The sequence below is a fragment of the Phyllostomus discolor genome, chromosome 7 (genome assembly GCF_004126475.2).
Source record: "Phyllostomus discolor isolate MPI-MPIP mPhyDis1 chromosome 7, mPhyDis1.pri.v3, whole genome shotgun sequence".
NCBI classification, from domain to species: domain Eukaryota; kingdom Metazoa; phylum Chordata; class Mammalia; order Chiroptera; family Phyllostomidae; genus Phyllostomus; species Phyllostomus discolor.
In genome coordinates, this window is record NC_040909.2 from 41,606,388 (window position 1) to 41,630,260 (window position 23,873).

The 23,873-nt window shown below is 37.8% G+C and overlaps 1 protein-coding gene across 1 annotated transcript in view; it reads right to left on the reverse strand.

Moving 5' to 3' along the window:
- The window catches only part of FANCD2 (FA complementation group D2), a 63,025-nt gene that overhangs the window by 19,655 nt on the left and 19,497 nt on the right, over positions 1-23,873 (reverse strand). The window contains 18 exon segments of the mRNA XM_036030822.1: positions 586-726; positions 2,201-2,313; positions 2,788-2,806; positions 2,808-2,899; positions 3,593-3,701; positions 4,893-5,008; positions 5,665-5,765; positions 6,272-6,418; positions 6,709-6,782; positions 7,190-7,309; positions 7,946-8,006; positions 9,039-9,148; positions 14,756-14,866; positions 16,518-16,558; positions 16,561-16,648; positions 18,090-18,178; positions 18,181-18,223; positions 19,689-19,832. Coding sequence (XP_035886715.1) covers positions 586-726; positions 2,201-2,313; positions 2,788-2,806; positions 2,808-2,899; positions 3,593-3,701; positions 4,893-5,008; positions 5,665-5,765; positions 6,272-6,418; positions 6,709-6,782; positions 7,190-7,309; positions 7,946-8,006; positions 9,039-9,148; positions 14,756-14,866; positions 16,518-16,558; positions 16,561-16,648; positions 18,090-18,178; positions 18,181-18,223; positions 19,689-19,832 — 1,719 coding nt within the window.

Below are 23,873 nucleotides of genomic sequence, written 5' to 3' on the forward strand. Positions count from 1 at the left end.
TCTAACCTCATAAATACCATTCTTTCCTCAGTTTCATTAGTACTTGGTTCAGACCATCAACACAGCACACACTGCTACTTATGTCCACATCCTTTATTAGATTATGAACTATTTGAAGGCAAGCATCATGCTTTATGTACTACTGAAGTGCCAATGTCTAGATTACTGGCAAACACAAGTGTCTTGATAAGCATCTCATAGATGCTGACTAAATGCCATGAAAAAGTAAAAATAGCATGGACCTCTACAAGCTAGAACAGAGCTGCTCTACAAAAGTAATCTAAACAGCTTATTGTTAATAACTAAAATAAGGATCACCTCATTACCACGATCTTTTATAATGTCTAACACACTATAAAAAACAGATTATAAACATCGACATGACAGACAGTTATTTATCACTACTTTCTTTTTTTATCTTCATGTTTAACTTAGTTTTGTTTTTATTCACCATTACTTTCACAAATAAAGGCTTTAGGAGCTAGAGTCGAACTTCTCTCAATGTCGTTGTTCTTTTTGAAATAAGAATAGACCTGAGGCACTTTCTGAAAGATTAAGTTCTGGGATCTTACTGCTGTCACTTACTTCAGTGTGCATTTCAGTATCTAAGATGAACTTGGTCACAAGACCACAATGCAGAATAGAGAAGACCTCCATGTCCAGCTCTCGGAATAAAAAATGGTAATTCTGTAGTGACAATGTCTTTTCTTCTTTTCCTTTCAACTCCTAGGGAGAAAGTAGCAGCAACCAACAGAATAAGGATTCTATTTAGCCTAATTTTTAAAAAGATTTTATTTATTTTTAGACAGAAAGGGGGTGGAGAAAGAGAGGGACAGAAACATCAATGTGCGGTTGCTACTCATGCGACCTCCACTGGGGGCCTGGTCCACAACCCAGGCATGTACCATGACTGAGAATCAAACTGGTGACCCTCTGGTTCACAAATCCATTGAGCCACACCAGCCAGGATTATTTAGCATAATTTTTAATGAAGATTTTGAAGTACAATTATGCATTCACCTTACACAGAAAGTTACAATTTCATCACATGACCAAATTTCTTTCTTCAAAGTCCCTAAAAATCCCTGAGGCAGGGCACCTAATTTAATATCGGGGTATAGGTCACACATTGAAGTTCTTGGTTGGTTTCTACTTAGAGATGAACTATTAGACAAGTCAAGGCATTGTGGTGAGGTACAGAAAATTATAAGCTTAGGGGCCAAAAAGATTTGTCTTCTTGAATTGATGGTGGCCATATGGCTGGGTAGGGATTGGTGAGATGGGTAAAAAAAGTCAAAGAAATTAAGTACAAACTGCCAGTTATAAAAATAGTCATGGGATGTAAATACAGCATAGGAATATAGCCAATAATATTCTAATAACTATGCATAGTGTCAAATGGGTACTGGATTTATCAGTACCCATTTATATAAGGTATATAAATGTCTATTATTCTATACACCTGAAACTAATATGTCAACAGTAACTGGAAAATAAATTAATTAAAAAAAAAAAGATTTGGTTTTGAGTCCTTGATCAAGCACTTATTAAATGCATGACCTTGGACAAGTCACTTATCCTGTCTGGGTCTTATTTTTGTCATTTATTAAATATGAATATGAATACTAAGCTTGGGTTTTTAGGAGGAGTAGATGAGTTATACATAATAAACAATAAATAGTAGTTAAAAAACAGAAGTAATCGGGATCCATGTGGTTCAGGCAATAACACAAACATGTAAAACCTACTTTGTGAGTGGTATAGAGTTTTGGGGAAAGGCCAATGCTTTTATTAAGTATCAGAAACTGTACAAAGCATTTCATGTTCTCTCAATTCATCAATAACTTGATAATTTGGGATTGGAAGGGGAAAGAGACTAAAAGTTGTATATCTACAACTACATCTGAAGACAGAACTTGATAATTACTCCAAGAGACAATTCTAAGTACTGACAGGTTGCAAAAAAGAGAGTAAAACATTAAAGAAAATAATTAGAAAAACTGTGTGGTAGTGATAAGAAATTGGAGTCTAATACGATCTCTGCTACTGACAGGGACACTGTAAGGCCTACAAAAGTCTGTTTGCTTCTTCTTTCCCTAATTTTTCACTTTGTAAAATGCAGACAACAATAGAATAAAGCTGGCCCTCTATTAACCTCAGGGAGTGTCACACACCTGTATGGATATGCATCATCTCATACCTTTCCCAGCTGGCCTCTATTGGATGGTGTAGGGTCACATTCAGAGCCATCCTCCTTTGAAAGCACGTCATGAGAGGATGCTTTGTTGCCACCTGCTTTTTGTTTCCTTCCTCCTCATGTGTGAAAAAGAGAAAAGTGACTCAAGGAATCAATCATCACATTTGCTAAACGATCTGCTAAATGCTAGAGACAGAGGAGGTAATTTTATAACCTTAAATTATAGTTCATTTATTTATTTTTAATTTAAAATTTTCATTTTAATCAATGTTTCCATTGATTTTTAGGGAGCAAGAAAAGGAGAAAGAGAAAGAGAGAAACATTGATTGTTTACTTTCCATATGCACCCAACCAAGGAACCCACAACCTAGGCATTTGCCCTGACAGGGAATCAAACTGGTAACCTTTCAGTGCACAGAACAATGCTCCAACCCAACTAAGCCACAAGGCCAGGGCCCAAATATAGTTTATTTACAACCATACCATAGAAAGGGTTCAATTACATAATCTCTTCTCAATTACTGATGCCCTGATGCATATAACCTCTTAGGTCAATTCAATGCAGCTCATAGGGAGATATAAGAACATACCTGTGACACCTTGTTTTTTTCACTTTTGCTGAAACAGCAGTACTGGTATGAGGTGTTATATCCAAAGTTTCCAAGTCAAAGGTTGCAAGGGGAGGACTATAGTCTGAGGTGACTGAAATAGCAGGCAGAAACTCAATATATACCAACCATATCTCACCATTTGATTGGTAATGATAATCACCCAACTGGCTAAAAACTAGTTTCCAGAACTACCAAGCATGGCTCACTTCCTGTGAGATGCATTCAAATCATCTGACATTAACTGTTTTGGCATAGGAAAATAGTTAGAGATAACTTACAGGAGTATCATATTTATTGATTATGATTAATTATAAAACCATTCTAAATAATGCTATAAAATATATGAGCAGATAAGAACTAAAAATAAACTAGCTTACATTTACAACCCGAAGATATTAACAATATTTGGTCACACAACAGTTGGTTTTACACAGTTATTTAGACGAGGGCCTGAGGGGAGCTGCACGTTTTCCCCAGAGAATCAAGCTAGCACTTTAAAAGACAAGTTTACTTAATGGTCAGAAGGCAGTAAGAGCCTTCAGCTTTACTCCGGGTTCATAACTATGTTCAGGAAGTCAAGGGTACTGCAAGTTTGATCTCGAAGCAAAGCAGCTTTACAAAAGCCCAACCAATGTTTTATATTTTTTTAAGGAGCAAGAGCTCTTTGAGATAACGATGGGAGGAAAATGGATACACTCCTTGCTATAATTGAGCCTGGCTTAAAGTCTGAATTCTTTATCTCCTTACTGCTGTCCAACCAGGGCTAGCAGGGTACTTCCCTTACCTGCCAAGTACTTTTCCAGGATTCTCTGTAGCTCTACGATGTGCTTTAACCGGGTGAGCACCTTCCCTTTCATCTCGGGTGACGTTTGCCGGCAAAAGGCATTTACAACCTGCAAAAGTACATATTATATTCTCATACTCTGACCTTGTTCATCCAGAGCTAAAAGATGCCATTTAGCAGCAGGATCTGAGAGTCTAGCTATAATAAAAAAAAGTTCTCAGCAAGGTGCTGCAGGGGAAAAAGCCCTGGGTCAATACAAGAGATATGATTTTTATATTATTTTTAAAAGATTTTATTTATTTATTTTTAGAGAGAGGGGAAAGCAGGGAGACAGAGAGGAAGAGAAACATCAGTGTGTGGTTGCCTCTCACATGCCCCCTACTGGGGGCCTGGCCGGCAACCCAGGCAACATATACTTGACTGGGAATCGAACTAGCAACCGTCTGGTTTGCAGGCCAGTGTTCAATCCACTGAGCCACACCAGCCAGGGCAGGAGATCTGATTTTCAATCCTAGTTCTATTTAGTGTAAGTTAAATAACAAAGTGAATAGCTCAGTGGCTAGAGAGCACACACTTTAGTGAAACAAGTCTTATTTCATTACTAACGAGTTGTATGACCTTGGCCAAGTTGTTAACCTTCCTGTTATTTCAGCTAGATAAAAAGGAAATGCAGTGGCTGAGTGAATTAAATGGTGTAAATAAAGAAATTAGCCCAGCATTTGGCATGGTAGAGTGCTTGATAAAGTTTAATGACTGCACTCTCTGAATTGCAATTCCCTGTGTAAAAGGAGGAAAACTCAAGTAAGTAAACATTATTAGAAATATTACACATTAGAAGGAACTGCAATATAGATGTAAGATATTACTGTCATTTTCATCATTTCATTTTCCTTACATTTCATATTATTGTGGATTTCATTAGCACAAATATGTTCTAAAGGAAGGGGAAAACTCATTCAATTGAGCTCACTGATTTGAAACATTAGGTGTATACTTAAGCAAGGATGAACAACATTTTACAGTGGAGCAGATGAAGTTATTCCAGGCAGAAGTAAAAATACTATTAGAAGGATTGAAGGTGGTAAAGCATAGGCAACATTAAGTGAATTCTAGTATTTTCATTTGGCTACACCAGAAGGTACATATAATTAGGGTGAGGTAGGACATAACAGCTAGAGAAGCACACAGGGGTCAGTGCACAGTGGAGACGTCTTAGGTATTCTCATGGGAACCAAGAAAACAGTTTCCTCTGGAGAGAAACTATAGGTAGTAGGTGAAATGTTCTAGTAACTCTGCTCACCTCTCGGAACCAGTTGAGAGTAAGATATATAAGTGAACACATGAATGAATGTTCTTTATCAGACATGGACTCCAGCCCCTCTCCAGGTTCCAGGTCAGTGAGCAAAATAGGACAGTCTGAAAGAGAAGAACAGACTTTTGACTCCCTTTGGTTTAAGTCAACAGAATCTGGATGCTGCCCCTAGAGCTAGCTCTCCTGCTATGTAGTTTCCCCTTTAATTTGTATGTGAAGTTCAAGTACTTCATAATGCTTCCATATTATGCAGCAGTCAACATATATAATTAAGAAGTCTTCCTGGCTGGCGTAGCTCAGTGGATTGAGTGCGGGCTGTGAACCAAAGTGTCGCAGGTTCGATTCCCAGTCAGGGTACATGACTGGGTTGCAGGCCATGACCCCCAGCAACCTCACACTGGTGTTTCTCTGTTTCTCTCTCCCTCCCCCCTTTCTCACTCCCCCCTCCCTCCCCTCTCTAAGTAAGTAAATAAATAAATAAAATCTAAAAAAAAAAAAAAAAAAGAAAAAGAAAAAGAAAGAAGTCTTTATAACAATTATAGGGAAAAGGACCAAAAAGCAATATGGAACTATGTTAACAACTGATCTGTTAACATGTTGGGGTTCTGTATGTATTATTTTGTCTTTGGAACTCTATTAATACTGTTATACTACTCTGAAGTTAGAAAATTCCTCCCAACCATGTACTAGTGTGCCCCTTCCCTAAGTTTACCAAAGAAAGGTTACAAAGAGGAAAGGATCTAATAACTTGGTCCTATACCTAACAAACCATCAATCTCCTCCAAGTTTCCATTATGTTGTCTCTCCACACAAAGTCTCAGTAACCGGAAATAGGGAGCCAGGCACAACGGAGACACCAATCTGGGAAGAAAAAGCCATTTCTAGACAACACTTTATAGGCACATCAGTCCATATTCATGGGGAACCCAACCTTATAATTAAAGGAGTTTTGCCCAAAAGAAATGTCTACTTTAAAGAACATATGACAGGGAACTTAATGGATGCTTGGCAGACAAATCATGAACTGAACTGGAGGCAGGCAGAGGTGAATAGAACGAATGTCCATGTGTTAAGAAGGAGGGAGTGAGGATGGCAGAGGTAGATAACTATGTCTGTGTGAGGGAAAACAGAAATGAAAATAGCCTTACAGAAACCTACTGGCTGTCATGAGGCAATGCAAATTACAACCAAAAGATCCAAGAAAAAAGCAAAGACTTTGCTCCATTCTAACTAACCCATCCAAATACCACCTGCCTGGGGAGAAACCTTTTTCAGTTAAGGACCCACAGATTGCAAGAACTGTGGAATTCCCTGTGAACATTCAAAAACATCAGCAGAGGTTTTAGAAGAAAAAAACGTGTACTGACTTGTGGTCTGATTCCTGTGAAGTCATGCTACCCTCATCTTCTGTGAAGTCCTGAGAAAACAACAGTGGCAGGAGGTTGACGGCGATCCCATCATGACTACTATATTCTTCCAGTCCATACAGAGCTTTCACAGGAAATGGACAGTCACTGTGGAGAGAAACCAGAATCTGATGCCCCAACTCAGGGGTATGCAAGTCTATAGTAGAAATCTCTAGAACAAATCAATCTCCCCTATCATGAGGAGAAATTAGAAACAGGAGAAAGAACAAATGGGAAACCTTTTTGCAATTTCTAGAGCTGGGGGTGCTGCGTTGGGGAATGAAAGAAGCTGTGTTGGGCTAGATTTGGCTGAGGTCAAGAGCATTCTGATGTCTATACCAGCAGTTGACAAGATTTCTTCAACAGTACAATCAAGTCAGTGAGTAAACAGTACTTACCTTTTTGGAATAGCACACAAGTCCACCACAAAGGCATCTTGGAAATCATTAAAGATGGTCTGCCCAACCCATTCCTTTAGGAAACAAATAAAAAAGGCTGTGTAGAGCAGGGTGTACTTGCTGTGGAGCCCTAAACAAACTACTAATCTTTCTAAGTTTCTTTACTTTTAAAAAGGAAATAACAATCATACCACATTATTATGAAGTAGAAAAGACAAAATGTGTGAAAAGTGCTTAACACAGTGCCTGGCACTGAATAGATAGATGGTGGCTATTAACGTTACCAATACTAATCCCTACTATGTGAAGGAAACTCAGAGGAGGCCTGGGGCAGGGTGAGTCAGAACATCCTTCCCACTTAGAACATGGGAAAACCCATAGGATAATCTACTTTTGCAGCACAACAGAAAGCGGAAATGAATAATGTGTAGTAAAGCACCCCTCACACTCCACTGCTTTAAGAAAAGACAGCTGGCCTTACCAGGACTTTTGGAGCCAGCTTTGCTCCTTGAATCATGTTGGCAAATTCATCATAATAAAGCACAGAGGCCTGAGGAGACTGCTTACTGCAGGAATGAACCAACTGCAACAAGGAGGTCACCTGGAGCCAACAAAGAGAAGAAATGGTTCAGCCCTTGGGCTGCCAATGCTTCCCTAACACCATTCACCCCACTTAGTATAGGGTTTTCCCTATTCACTGGCAAAGCTCTTATTACCTCTCACCTAAGGTTTTCCTGAGCCTCTGGAACAGTCTGTCTCTTTCCAATCGCATCTCTTTTTCAGTCCAATAGACACATGAAGCCAGGTTAATTTCTCTAATGCAAAGCTTGGATTATGTCATTTCTAGGCTAAGAAAGCTTTAAGGACTACTTCTGCATAAAAAACTAAATCAAAATATCTTTATTCACATTCAAGGTCCTGTTTTCTATCTCCGAAATAGCTTTCTCCAATTACATATGGACAATGCTCTAGTCAATCTGCTATTCTTCAAACATGGCCCATCTTTCCTGCTCTCTAGAAATTTATGATTTAATTAGAAAGATTAGACAGGTATAGAAATAAATGCAATGCAAGCCAGTAGATTTTAAGTGCCACAAGAGTGGTATAAATTACAAAAGCTTTGAGTTCTGGAAAACAATTTGGGAAAAAAGAAGCACTTTTTCTGGTAAACTAAGAGTGACCAGAATCAACCCCTCAGTTACTTATAAACATAATCAACTATATTACAAGCACTCACCTGTGTGTACTGTTCATTGCTTAGGTCTGCTTTCCCTTGGGTCAAACTTAAAGATCTCCTTCTAAAAATAAAAAAATTTTAGCTTCACTTTTATAATATTTTGTAACAACTGGCAATTAAGTTTAAGAATCTTGTCTTCCCTGGGTTGGGAGTAATAAAAGTGCACAAAGGCACAGAGGAGCATTTATTAAGGTCATACAAAATGTGATCACAGCAAACAACAGATAGATATTTTTTAAAGGGCACACTAAAACTGTTAATAATTGAAAAAGCAAGCACTGAGAATTGTTCTAACCATTTAATGCTCTTAATAACTCCATAAAGTAAATACTATTATCTTTATTTCACAGATGTGACAATATAAAAACATAGAGAGGTAAAGTAACTTGCCAAAGATCATTCAGCTAATAAATAATAGAGCTAATATTTGATACTAGGCAAAGAGTATGACTCTGGAAAATGAACTCTTAACCAGTTCACTGTTTAGCCTCTAGAGATTACTAACACTGATTCCAAGGATGTCTCCTGAGGTCTCAGGAATTCCTTACAAACCACTTCCAAGGAGCTTGAACTGAACTCCAATGTTATTTAGCAGTGGCAATGTCTTGTCAAGACACTAATGGAATGTTTCTTTAGATAACAAAATTGTGGCACCAAAGTGCAAGGGGGAAAAATCCATGGGAAGACTTTATCTGCATCAAATATGATGTCCCTGACAGGAATAGCACAGCAGTGAAGAAACCTGTATTGTCTAGTGCCTAGACAGAGCAGATACAGAAAAATTCATCCCAGGAGAATCAGGGTCCCTCTTCTGTAGAAACATTTCTAGAACTTTATACCTTGGCAATTCCTAGTTTTTAACCATTAAATTGCAACGACTGTGATCACAGTTCTATAAAAATTATATGTGGTATATATAGTCAAGATTGGAAAGGAACATGGAAAAGTAGCAACTAACACTGGCTCATTTCTCTGATTATGGTTTTACTGTCTACTGTTATAATGGTGTCTACAAAATGGAATACTTTATTTTATAAGGCAGCAACTTGATTAATTGACCTTGAGCCACACAAGTCAGAATTTCCACACATACCTGTCCAATGCCATGATGCCAGCCATGGTGACAGCACCAATAATACCAATGACTTTGTACTTGAATATGGTGCTAGATAGCTGCTTCCGTACCACAAGGTGCATGTCATCCTGCAAGGAGACAATGATATAGGAAAGAAGATGCTGGAATGGTACAGTAAAAGAGCCTACATATATCAGAGCCACAGAACCTAGAATAGTAAGGGTTCTATCATTCACTAACTGGGTGGCACTTGGCAAGTCATTTCATCTGAGTCTCAATTTTTTTATCTCTAAAATGAGATGAGATAAAATAAAATGAGGTTTTGAAAGAGTTAGACAAATTATGAAAATTCTTGGAACAGTGGCTGGTACGTGGCAGCCATTCAATAATAACAGTTATTACTGTTACTATTGGATAGTTGCTTGATAAATATATGTGAATTATCATAATGTTTACTGATCAGCTAAAATAATGAAATAGAAAAAAATTGTTAGGAATACATTTAACCATGGAAGCAAAGACTTGTATTTTAAAAACTACAAAATATTGCTAGAAGAAATTAAAGAATTACTGAATAAATGGAAAGATATCCCAAGTTCATGGGTTAGAAGACTTAATATTGTTAAGATAATGATACCACTCAAAGTGATATGAGCATTCACACTAATCCTCATTAAAATCACAATAATATATATTTTTTTCAAAAATAGAAAAACCCATACTAAAATTCATATGCGATTTCAAGGAACCCAAATAGCCAAAAAGATCTTGAAAAAGAACACATCTGGAGGGAGGGGAGACTCACACTTCCCAATTTCAAAATTACTACAAAGCTACAATAATCAAATCAGTGTGTTACTAACATAAGAACACACATATAGATCAATGGTTAGACCCAGAAATAAACCCCCACATAGATGGTCAGCTGATTTCCCACAAAGATGCAAAGACCATTCAATGGGGAAAGGATGGCCTTTTCAAGATGCTGAAAAAACTGGATACCCACAAACAAAAAATGAAATCGAACCCTTACATTATACCACATACAAAAATTTACTCAAAGTTCATTAATGATCTAAGTTTGAGAGCCGAAAATATAAAACTCTTGGAAGAAAACATAGGGGAAATCTTCATGACTGTGGATTTGGCAACGGTTTTTCTGAACTATGCCACCAAAACACAGGCAACAGCGAAAACAGATGAGTTGGATTTCATCAAAACTGCATCAAAGGACACCATCAATAGTGAAAAGAAAATCCATATTATGGGAGAACATACTTGTAAATCATATATTTGATAAGGAATTAGTATGCATAAAGAATTACTACACATCAAAAACAATAAAAACCAACCTATGTCAAAATGAGCAAAGGACTTGAATAGATGTTTTTCGAAAGAAGATACACAAATGACCAATGAACATAAGACGCTCATCATTAATCATTAGGGAAATGCAAATCAAAACCACAGTGAGGCCCTTGCCAGTGTGGTTCAGTTGGTTTGAGCATCTCCCATACACCAAAAGGTAGGGGGTTCAATTCCCAGTCAGGGCACATACCTAGGTTGCAGGTTTCATCCCTGGTCGGGGCATATATAGAGACAACCAATTGATGTTTCTCTCTCAAATCAATAAACATATGAAAAAAATTTTTTTAGAACAGAAAGAAAAAGAAAAACCCACAGTAAGCCCTGACCAGGTGACTTGGTTGGAGCATCACGCCATGCACCAAAAGGTTGTGGGTTTGATTCTCAGTCATGGCACATACAAGTATCAACCAATGAATGCATGAATAAGTGCAAAAACAAATTGATGTTTCTCTTCCTTTCTTCCTCTCTCTCTCACTCAAATAAATACCTGCCTACCTATATACATACATACATACATAAAAAAAGAGAAATAGGGAAGGACTCACTGATATACTTAAACACTAATTTTCCTGGTAGCATTATGCAGAGCCAAAAGTGGAAAAAGCCCAGTGTCTGCTGAATGGATAAACTAAATGTGGTAGATACATAAAATGCAGTATTATTTAGCCACAAAAAGAGATAGAGTTCTTACATATACTTCAACATAAATGAGCCCTGAACATATATTATGCTAAATGAATAAGCCAGACACAAAAAAGACCAATATTATCTGATTCTATTTAAATGAGGTACCCAGAATAGGCAAATTCAGACACAGAAAGTAGACTAGAGGTTATGGAGGACTAGGAGGAAAGGAATTGGAACTTACTGCTTAATGGGCATAGAATTTCTGTTTGGGATAATGAAAAAATTTTATAGTGGTAAACACTGTACAATACTGTGAATGTACTTAATGCCACTGAATAATACACTTAAGATGGTTAAAACAGTAAAATTTATGTTATGTATATTTTACCACAATTAAAAAAATAAAATAATTACAGAGCTCGATATTAATGATGTGAAGCAATCTCCAAAATGGATTGCTAAATGAAAAACTCAGGATGCAGAACAAGAGAGTGAGGAATGGAATATAGGTAAATACAAATTAGTAAATGCTAAGAACATTTCAGAAAGCTATAAACTAGTAACAGTAATTGCCTTTAAAGAACTAAATGCTAGAGACAGAGAAGGGGAGACTTATTTTTCACTACAATTCTATAAGCCTTTTAAATTTTGTACCATGTGTATATTACCTAGCCAATTTATTTATTTTTAAATTTAAAAAAGGAGCTGGTCAGAACTTCCAGTCAAGATGGCAAGATAGGCAGACATGGTTTGCCTCTTCTTACAACCACATCAAAATTACAACTACGATATAGAAAAACCATCACTCGGAACCGTCAGAAATCAAGTTGAATGGAAATCCGACAACTACAGAATTAAAGAAACTACATCCATCCAGACTGGTAGGAGGGGCACAGATGTGGAACAAGCTGGTCACTCACCCACATGTGGTGGATAAAAATTCAGAAGGGGTATCGTGGGAGTGAGGAGTCCCAGTCCCACACCAGGCCTCCCAGCCCAGGGTTCCTGTGCCAGGAGGATAAGTCCCCATAACTTCTGACTACAAAAACCAGTGGGGATTGAGTCAGCGGAAGAAACTACTGGAGTCCCACACATGGATTTAAAGAACCCACACATGGACTTATTCAGACTCAATCTCTCTGAGCTCTAGCACAGGGGTAGCAGCTCGAAAGGCACCAGTGGCATAAAAGGAGAAACTGAAGTATCTGGCATCAAAGCGAGCAGAGGCCATTGTTCCTTTTGTAAACCCTACCCACAGAGAACCACAGAGCCAGTAAGCTGGTGCCATACCTGAGACTCTATCAACCTGGCTAACACTGTTTGACCCATCTTGGAGATCTCTAGGCACTCCACCCAACCCAACTTACAGGTCCACCCAAGCTTTTATACAATGAATGGGTGGTCTTGGCTTGTGCTGCACAACTTCCTAAATCCTCTCAAACAAGCAACAGCTGGTAGTCTCAGTGAGCCCCCAGGCCTTGCATTAGCAGCAGCCAGCCTAGATTCACAGCCTGGCTTCCCCTGGGAATCTCCAAGCCCACCAAAAGTAGCAGCCATCTCAGGTTGCTTTATAGCTCAGGCAGGATGGCCTGGGACAAAACACAGGTAGGGGTTGACCTTGGCTACCTGGGAAAGCCCAGGGCCAGCATATCCAGAGGACAGCTACAGACCACGTCAGAGCACCACTGCCATGCCCTTGTATAGCTGATCCTCCATGAAAGGTACAGGTTGGTGGTCAGTGGTCACAGCCAATCTTTGCAGCTGACTGGCCTGGGTAAATCCCTCCCATTGATCTGCCAACAGCAACCAAGGCTCAACTACAAGGAGAAGATGGACTCAGCCCACACAAAACACATACCTTGAGTACCCAGCCTGGGTAATAGGGAGGCTGTGCTTTTGGACCCTACAGGACACCTACTACATTAGGCCACATTAGCAAGACAGGGAGTCAAAACAGCTCTACCTAATACACAGAAATAAACACAGGAAAGCTGTCAAAATGAAGACAAAGAAACATGACCCAAATGAAAGAACAGATCAAAACTCCTAAAAAAGAACTAAACAAAATGGAGATAAGCAATCTACCAGATGTAGAGTTCAAAACACTGGTTATAAGGATGCTCAAGGAACTTAGGACCTCAACAACATAAAAAAGGTCCATTCAGAAACAAAGGATACACTAAATAAAATAAAGAACAATTTACAGAGAATCAACAGTAGACTGGATGAAGCCAAGAATCAAATCAATGATACAGAACACAGGGAAGCAAAAAACAACCAATCAGAACAAGAAGAAAAAAGAATTAAAAAAAAACGAGGATAGTAAAAGTAGCCTCTGGGACAACTTCAAGTGGTCCACCATTCACATCTAGGGGTACCAGAAGAGGAAGAGCAAGAAATTAGAAATCTATTTTAAAAAATAATGAAAGAACATTTACCTAATCTGGTGAAGGAAACAGACATGCAAGTCCAGGAAGCACAGAGAGTCCCAAACAAGATGAATGCAAAGAGGCCCACTCTAAGACACATCATAATTAAAATACCAAAGGTTAAAGATAAAGAGAGAATCTTAAAAGCATCAAGAGAAAAAAGTTAGTTACCTAAAGGGGAGTTCCCATAGGACTGTCAGTTTGATTTCTCAAAAGAAACTTTGTAGGTTACAAGGGACTGGCAAGAAATATTCAAAGTCATGAAAAGCAGAGACCAACAGCAAAACTGTTCTACCCAGTAAACTTATCTTTTAGAATCAAAGGGCAGACAAAGGGCTTCCCCAGACAAGAAAAAACTGAAGGAGCTTATCATCACCCAGCCATTACTATATGAATTGTTAAGGGGACTTATTTAAGAAAAAGATCAAAACTATGAACAATAAAATGACAGAAAATACAAATCTATCAACAATTGAATCTAAAAAACAAACTAAGCAAACAAGAACAGAGACCAAATCATGGATACAGAGAGCATTTTGATGGTTGCCAGATGGGAGGGGTTTGTCAGCAAACAGGTAAAGAGGTGATGAGATTAAGAAGTACAAATAGGTAGTTACAGAAAAGCCACGGGGATGAAAATTACAGTATAGGAAATGGAGTAGCCTAAGAACTTATACAACTGACACATGAACATGAATAATGGTGGGGGGAATTTCCTGAGGGAGTTGGGGGTGCGGGGTGAAGGATGTCAAAGGGGGAAACCTCAGGACAACTGTAATAGCACAATCAATAAAATATAATTAAAAAAATAAAAATAAAAAGGTTGCTGGTTGTTCAGTTATAGTTTAGAATTGACTGCTATGAAGTGGCACCAAAGATATAAAAGAGCTAGCTAGTTATATGTTGAGATTCCAATCTAATCTCTTTTAATTTAGACCTTTGTCTGGCTTTTTCAATGGTGTTCAGAAAAGAAGGCAAGTCCAGATGAAGTTTGTATGAGATGTAGACAGACGTTCCCTAGGGGATTCTCGGTACCCACCAAGCACTCAGCACAGAACCTGAATGACTTTTCTTTTCAGTTTCATAGTTAGCTGGTTACAGACCCATATCCATGCAGAAGGTCTAACATACCTAACATCTCAATACTTGGCATCCAGTAGGCACTTAATGTATGTGGTAAGAAAAAATGGACAAATGCCGGAACTATGATTATGTACCCTATTTCTACTATTACACAGGCAAGAGTGATTTTTTTGTCAGTAAATTTCAATTAAAGAATTTAAGATTCTTTCTCAACACACTGCCTCTTACCTGGATGTGACTGCTCCCTTCAGTGTGTTTGCTAAATGCCAGTGTGCTGAGAAGATAGAATGATTTTCGTATTTGCCGAGGGGACATTTTATCCAGGTAATCTAAAATGCCCTGTGTGAAAAAAAATGCCAATGATAGGGTTAGCAATTAACATTTTTCTCCTTTAAATAAAAAAAGGCAAATCCTTATAAGAAGCATACACAGATAGCCAAACATCTGTTCCACAAAAGCTCAGGTTCTCTAAAGCTATGCTATGAGCCCAGAGGGTTGACATTCTGCTTAGCTATGCTACCATACCTCCTCGTTCTCTCTATTCTCTTTCTCTACCTTCCCCTTCTTTTTTTTTCTTTCTTTCTTTCTTCATCTTTTATTGTTGTTCAAGTACAGCTGTCTCCATTTCCCCACCACTACCCACCCCCACCCTACCCATCCCATCCCCACCTGCCACCCTGAATCCTACCCTCCTTTGGCTTTGTCCATGTGTCCTTTAGACATGCTCCTTCCCTTTTTCTTAATGAAAACAATATTCAGACAAAAGTTACATCTCTAATCTACTTCCATATCATATAATCCCTTCTCAGCTTCTACTTCATAAATTACTTATTCATTCTGAAAGAGTCACAAGGGAACTACTTATTTTTTAACCTTGGACAAAGCCTTAGCTTTGTCATCCCTACAAATATGGGGGTAACATGGCCTACACAGTTATCTTTCAAAGCCCAAATATAATTATGTCAACTCCCTGTTAAAACCTGGAATAGCTCCCAATTACCTATAAGGTAAAGTTGAAACTTTAGCATGGGATTTGAGAACCTTCATAATCTGGCCCTGCCCTATGTCCCACCACCTCTCACCATATATCCTAGCTGCCAACCATGCTAGTCTACTTGTCATCTCTCAGGCACACCATGGACTTGGGCGCCAATTTGCTTCTGGTCAAACTGCCCTCTGCCAACATACACTTCCCCTACTTTCCCTTATCAAATCATTCCCATCCTTCAAGAGTCATTCAAATATTTTCTCCTCTTTGAAGACATTTCTAGTTTCCCAGGTCAAATTAATTATTCCTGCTCTAGTATATCTACTAATTAACCTGCGCTTTTTTTTTTTTTGGTAAGAAGGAAAAATTATACAGGTTTAGAGTAATGGCAGAATGTTGCCATTAAATCCCAAAGTCCCTTTAAAACACCCATAAATGCACACACAGTCCTGCCCCTTACCAAACCAGGCCAGTTAGGGTTACTGTATCTCAGGAAAAGAAACATAAGTCTGTAGCTCCACTAGACTCCCACTCCTAATCCAAAACCTCATCCTCATGGTGGGCCGGTACAGGTCCTTCTGCATTCTTTCAAACCGCTCAGAGAGAGAGTTCTGCATGGCTGCTACATCTTGCTTTCCTGCTTCCTAAGTACAGCACTTTATTTTTATCAGAAAACTCATTTCATATTTATAATGACTTCCTTATGTGTCTTACTGTCTACCATCTAAGGCAAGGGCTGATTTCGGTATCCATAGGCCCAGAACAGAGCCTGGCACATAATTAAGTATAAAGAGAAGTATTTCCTGAATGAATTAATACATAGATAGATGAGTTATTTTTTTCTATTATTTGCCCATCACCTGACCTCCTTCTTGCCCCCTCCTAACATTAGAGTGCTCAATATTTGCAGAACAAAATAAATTACTGCTAACAGCAGCTCTCTCTCAGATATATGCAAAAAAGAAAAATGAATCAATATATGCCAACTGAGGGACTAGATACCTTCACATAGACAGCATTCAACCTCATAGCAGATAGGTTAGAAGGACCAACTCTAGGAGGACATCCAATGCAGTATCAACTTCGGCTTCATTCCCACTGCAGATATGGGTCACTAGGGCACCAATCACTTCCTATACAAAGAAGAATCAATATGACAGTGTGAAGCAAAACCAAGGTACAGCCATCTTAAAGGGGTTCAGGCCTAAGGCCATTCCAATTTAAACTGGATTAAAATCTCCGCCCACCCTATCCCACTGTCTGATTTTATTATCTAGTTTTCATTAATATTGGATTCAGAAGGATTAAACTATACTACCGTCTAACTACACTACCATCCAGACATTTCCTATAATTATCTTAGATAGTGAGCACTATCTAGACCAGTGATTTTCAACCAGTGTGATGCAAAAATTTTTAAAACATGCAAAGCCTGACCATGTAGTCAGGGACACTGACTTCTTTTCCTTTACTGTCAAATAAAAAAATGATGACAGCCAACACAATAATCGTCCAATGTGAAAGAATCAAAATCATACCTATTTTTGTGTGATCAGCAAAAATGTTTTTTGGTATGCTACAGGATTTTATAATTAGTTTATGTGTGTCATGAGATGAAAACAGTTGAAAATCGCTGATCTAATCCCTCCTACATTTTCTCCATGGTTTCATCTTTCTCATATGGGTTAAACATTACCCTTTAAGTTGTGATTGCATTTAATTTATTGAAATTTACTGAAAAGATGGCACTGGAGGAGCTAAAGGTTTTGAAAGTTTGTTAAATTTGTATGTTTCAAGCAAACATGTTTTGCGATAGTGTTTTTAAGACAATGAGATGGTTCCAAAAATTGTCTTAGACACACTTCTCCCTTTCCTTTATACTGCTGCTCCATACTGAGTCATATAGCTTCCTCAGCTGCAAGAACTAGCTCATGCCAGCTGAATCTGTTGCTCTGTTTTAAATTTTTAAAACTTTGTCTTCATTTTTAAAAGTTCCATTCAAATGTGTTTTAACATTCTTAATAACAGGTATAGCATATATAACAAATAAAGAATAAGACACTTTGTTCTTTGCTTTCATAACTTCCTTCAAATACAGCCCTCCCCTCTGTGGAGTGTGCTATTAAATTTTGTGTCTCTTGTTCATGGGAATAGGATTAAGCCCTTAGACTTTCTCCTTTATTGTTTTTGCCACATTTTTTTTCTAGGAACTCCAGGATCAACTGGCAGTTGATTATTTACAGCTAAGTTTTAAGACTGCAATTCCTGTACTGTGAAAACCTCTTGATAACCCCAGCCCTTTAAAGCCATATTTATTCAAAGCATCTGGATCTGAATCTTTATTTTAGACTCAAGAGAATTTTAGAGCTCAAAACATAGAGTTTATTCCTCCTATCTAGTTTCTTCCTTTTATCAAGACTAGGGTTAAAACTAAGTTTTCCCAACTCCTACTTCAGAGCTTTCTCCTTCAATGCCTACAACCAACAAAGAAACAAATAGCAGATCACATGCAAGTCACTTGGAACTGCATTTCTTCCCTTTTCACTCCTTTCCAAAATAAATATTTCAACATACCTGCTGGCAGTAATTGTCAAAAAACTTAAATGCATATTTGTATAGGAGACTGCCAAACAAAATTATACTCGGGTCTAGGGAGTGCAACAATTCTGAGCCAGTGATAGAATGGACGGAAAAACATCCTTAAGAACCTTGAGGGAAAAGAGAAGAGAGAAAAAAAGCTGTGGGAAAAACTTAGTTATTGTAGCACCAAGAGTTACTAACCCTTTTGGAAAGTGAGATTTCTCCTAGCCAACTCTCATTTTAACTAAAGAAAATTTAATTGTTGCTTTACTCAGAATAATCCTTTATCATTCTATATTTTCTCCCTGGATCAATGGGATTCAATATAAATTAAGAATTAATCTTGAAGCTCAAAGAAATTAAATTACAAGCCTAATAGCACTGTTTGTATCTGCTGAGTCTGGGATAAGAATCCAGATCTTCTAAATCCCAGTTTCCTCACTCAATCACACTGCCTTCCCCAGTGGTATACTAGGCTTCCTCTCCCTTGGTTATGATTTGAAGTCAACCTATAAGGTTCAATGCTAATTAAACTGATTTCTCTTAAAGATCAAGAGAACTGATCTTGTTGCACCAAGAAAGCATTAATGGATCCAGAGTAATAAGTCCAGCTTCTTTACTGATATCATCACAATAAAAAGAAAATTCACATTAAGCAATGAATTGGGTATAAGCTTTACTGAGGAAAATACAGTATAAAATTATGTATAGCTTCTGCTCTCTGGAAAGTTATAGCCCAAAACATATATGATTGCCAAAAATAAGCAGAGAAAGAACTTCAGGAAAAAATAATGCAAAACATTAAATCCATTTCTAAATATCAAATCTTAAGACCCAACTACATATTTTCATTAGCTTCTAGCTCAAGCCCCAAACTACTGGTCTACCAGTTTTCCAAGAAGGTATACACTGTTAATATCCTAAATAGTCACTGAAAACACCATTCCTACCTTACAAAATCCTAATTTGAATGGTTTATATTGCAACAGGAACCTAAGGTCACAGTGTGAATGGCTAAAGAGTAATGGTTCAAGAGATGCATAATTATGTCTCTACTAGTATTTCTCTGTTCTTTTATGCTCAGGGTTTTTAAAAACTACTTAAAACAGAGATACACAAAATAAGTTTGTCAAGCTGCAGATAACAAATGTTTATGTAAAATTAAGATCTGAAAGTCTCAATCAGCTTGAATAATGGGATGAAATTAACAAGGTGCAATTTTACATGGGAGGTATAATAAAACCTTCCATTTTAGGTTAAAATCAGTTATATACATATGTAATTAGAAGACCAGAATTAAAATACTTCCTATAAAAAAGAATTTGGTGCTTAAGGCTAATAAGCTCAACATAAACCAATTTTGTGACCTTTTCACTAAAAAGATGAAAAACAATCTTAGGTTGGTTTTATTAACATCATAATGTCTCCATCAAGTTAAGTAATAATCCCACTAGGTTTTGAAATATACTGAGCTCCATGTCAAATAGCAACACTCAGCAAAGGTGATGTCAAGATTGTCACACTGGGTAGGAGAGGTTACAATGACCTCTCCATACTTTTCATAGTCATGTTGTCTGATTCTCTGACACTTACCAAGTAATGAATATAGAATGTACTGTACAGCAGCTGTTCCTGAAAGCAGCCTGATCGAATCTTATTTCTTAGCACCCTCTCAATGTACTTCTTTGTCTGAGTGTTGGTGCTATAGATGATGAGAAGCATCACCAGGTCAAAAGTCTATTGTCAATAAATATGCAACAATAGGAAAATGCTTTAATAAATCAATACATTTACTACAATGAAATAGTAGCTCTCAACTTTTTTCAATTAAAACATAGAATGAATGACACTCATTTATTTGCTAAACACACCCACAGGAGTACCATCTACATTTTACAAAACCCAGAAATATTTTTCAGAGACATAGAGTGCCACAACTATTAACCACTGGTATCTTTTTTTTAAAGATTTTATTTATTTTTAGAGATAGGGGAAGGGAGGGTGAAAGAGAAGGAGAGAAAACATCAGTGTGTAGTTGCTTCTCATGTGGCCCCCACTGGGACTTGGCCTGCAACCCAGGCATGTGCCCTGGGGCTCAAACCAGCAACCCTTTGGTTCCCAGCCCAAACTCAATCCACTGAGCTACAACTGCCAGGGCAACCACTGGTATCTTTTAAGAAAATACTGGAATACAAGTGAAAGTACTACTATTACTGAAACAACTTTAAACAGCTTAATATTTATTAAAGGAAAAATTAAACTACTTGCCAACATTAGCATATATTTTCATTATTATTAGGAAAAATTACTCTGTGAAAAGTTAGATGGTAAATATCTGTCAATATGACTGTGCAACCCAGGGTTCCAGCTTCGGGATATAAAGCCTCAAAGCCCCTGACAGAAAACACCTGTGGAGGTTGAGGCAGCAGTGGGAGAAACTTCCAGCTTCACAGGAAGTTCGTTAGAGAGACCCACAGGGTCCCAGAACACACACAAGCCCACCCACTCAAAAATCTGCACCAGAAGGGCCCAATTTGCTCCTGGGTAGTGGGGAAAGTGATTGAAAGCCAACAGAGAGCAGAGCAAGAGTCACTGTTCCCTCTTGGTCCCCTCCCCCACAACACAGCCAGACGGTTGCCCAGTCCTGGTGAACACCTAAGGCTCCGCCCCTTAGGACGTAACAGGCAAGCCAAGACCAAAAAAAAAAAAAAAAAAGGCCCAAATGAAAGAATAGTTCAAAGCTCCAGAAAAATACAACTAAGTGATGAAGAGGCAGCCAATCTATTAGATACATAGTTCAAAATAAAGGTTATCAGGATGCTCCAGGAACTCACTATGTACTGCAACAGCACAAAAAAGACTCAGGCAGCAATGAAGGTCACATTATGTGAAATAAAGAAAAATCTACAGGGAACCAACAGTGAAGGGAAGGAAACCAGAACTCAAATCAATGGTTTGGAGCAGAAGGAAGAAAAAAACATTCAACCAGAACAAAATGAAGAAACAACAATTCAAGAAAATGAGGAGAGGCTTAGGAACCTGTAGGACATCTTCAAACATTCCAACATCTGAACTATAGGGGTGCCAGAAGGAAAAGAGGAAGACCAAGAATTGAAAACTTATTTGAACAAATAATAAAGGGGAACTTCTCCAATCTGGCAAAGAAAATAGACTTTCAGGAAGTCCAGGAAGCTTAGAGAGTTCCAAAGAAGTTGGACCCAAGGAGGAACACACCAAGGCACATTATAATTTACATTAGCCAAGATTAAGATAAGGAGAGAATCTTAAAAGCAGCAAGAGAAAAGGAGAGCATTACCTACAAAAAGTGCCCATTAGACTATCAGCTGATTTCTTAAAAGAAACCTCACAGGCAAGAAGGGGCTGGAAAGAAGAATTCCAAGTCATGAAAGGCAAGGACCTACACCCAAGATTGCTCTATCCAGCAAAGCTATATTTATAATAAAAGGGAAGATAAAGTGCTTCCCAGATAAGGTCAAGTTAAAGGAGTTCATCATCACCAAGCTCTTATTATATGAAATGTTAAAGGGGCTTATCTAACAAAAAGACGATCAAAATATGAACACTAAAATGACAACAAACTCAGTTATTAACAACCATACCTAAAAAAAAAGAAAAAAAAAACAAATTAAGCAAACAACTAGAACAGGAACAGAATCACAAAAATGGAGATCACCTGGAGGGTTATGGGGGGGGGGGGCAGGCACAGAGAATAAGTAGCATAAATGGTAGGTAGAAAACAGATAGGGGTAGGTTAAGAATAGTATGGGAAATGGAGAAGCCAAAGAACTTACATGTACAACCCATGGACATAAACTAAAGGGGGGGAATGCCGGTGGGAGGGGGTATGCAGGGCATAAAGGGGGGGAAATGGGACAACTGTAATAGCATAATCAGTAAATATATTTTTAAAATCTGTCAATATGAAAAAGGTTAAATAAATTATGATAGTCACTTTCAGAATATTACGCAGCCATTAAAAATGAGGCTATATTTTGACAAAGATATTCATTACACATTGTGTAAAAATGTTTTGAAAAAGTAACCTGAAAGATGTTAACTATAGTAAAATTCTATTTTTGTAAAAACAATATACAAGTCCATATATGTAAAAGAGGGGACATGCCTATACTCACACACATACAACTTGTGTATGAATAGGAAAACATCTTGAAGAATAATTATCCTTGAAGACAGGCACTAAGAGTGAAGGGAAACTTCATTTTTTACATTTTTAGATTCTTTGTGGGGTTTCTTCCTCCCCAATTAGATTATTAACTATGTTTTAAAAAGTTAAAGAAGTTGGACAGGAAAAAAAAGAATAAAAGTTACTGGAAACTCACAGTAAATAGCAAACAACAAATAATCCAATTAAAAAATGGGAGAGGATCTGAAAAGACATTTTTCCAAAAACATACAGATGGTCAACAGGTAAATAAAAGGTGTTGACATCACTAATCATCAAGGACATGCAAATCAAAACCACAATGTGATATCACCTAATACATGTCAGAATGGCTATCATTAAGAAAAAGAAATCAACAAATAAGTGCTAGTGAGGATGTATGTGCAAAAAAGGATACCCTTGTGCACTGTTGTTGGTAATGTTGGTACAGCCATTATGAAAACAGTATGGAGGTTCCTCAAAAAATTAAAAAATATAACTACCATATGATCCAGTAATTCCATTTCTGAGTATTTATCTGAAGAAACGAAAACACTAATTTGAAAAGATATCTGCAAAACACTAATTTGAAAAGATATCCACTATTTACAAGAGCCAAGACATGAAAACAACCTAAGCATCCAGTGATGGATGAATGGATAAAGAAAATGTGGCATAGTATACAGCTTGCCATTTGCAATGACATGGATAGACCTCTAGGGCATTATGCTAAATGAAATATGTCAGACAGAGAAGACAAATATCACATGATCTCACTTATTTGTGAACTTAAACAAAACAAATGAAACCAACTTCACAGATACAGAGAACAGACTGATGGTCGCCAGAGGCAGGGAGTGGGGGATGGGCAAAATGGGTGAAGTGGGTCAAAAGGTATAAATTTCCAGTTACAAAATAAGTCACGAGGATGTAATGTACAGCATGGTGTCTATAGTTAATTATGCTGTACTATCCATTTGTAAGTTCCTAAGAGAGTAGATCACAAGAAAAAAATTGTAAGTGTGTGGTGATACATGTTAACTAGACTTATTGTGGTGATAATTTTGCAATATATACAAATAATGAATCATTGTGTCGTAACCCTGAAACTTATATAATGTTAATCATATCTTTAAAAAGATATTTTAATAAAATTAGATGTTCTAATTTAAAAAACAAAAAAACCCTTTAAACACAAAAACAAATTACTTGGGACAAACCCTTCACTGAAGGCCCTTCTCATTTAGGTCCCAAAATTGAGAATCATCACAACAGAACTGAATACAGGTATTACAAATGACAACAGGCATGAGCTCTCCCTCCTGGGAGCACACCTGCATGTTTCCCTTCCTCTTCTTCTCCCAGAGGGGTGCATCTCCTAAACTCTAAGAGACCCCATAAGACTTGCAACCAGGGGAGCAATGAGAACCAGCAGCTCCTTCCAGGCTAAGTGCCTGAACCTGTCTCCAAGGCCCCCTTTTCTCTGATTTCTCAGAGCCCCAAAGTAGCCCTGCCTAGACTCTCTCCAACAGGAGGAGAGAGTCTTCTAGGCTTCTTCTATCCCAGCCCCTTCCTTGTTTCACTGTCCCCAACTT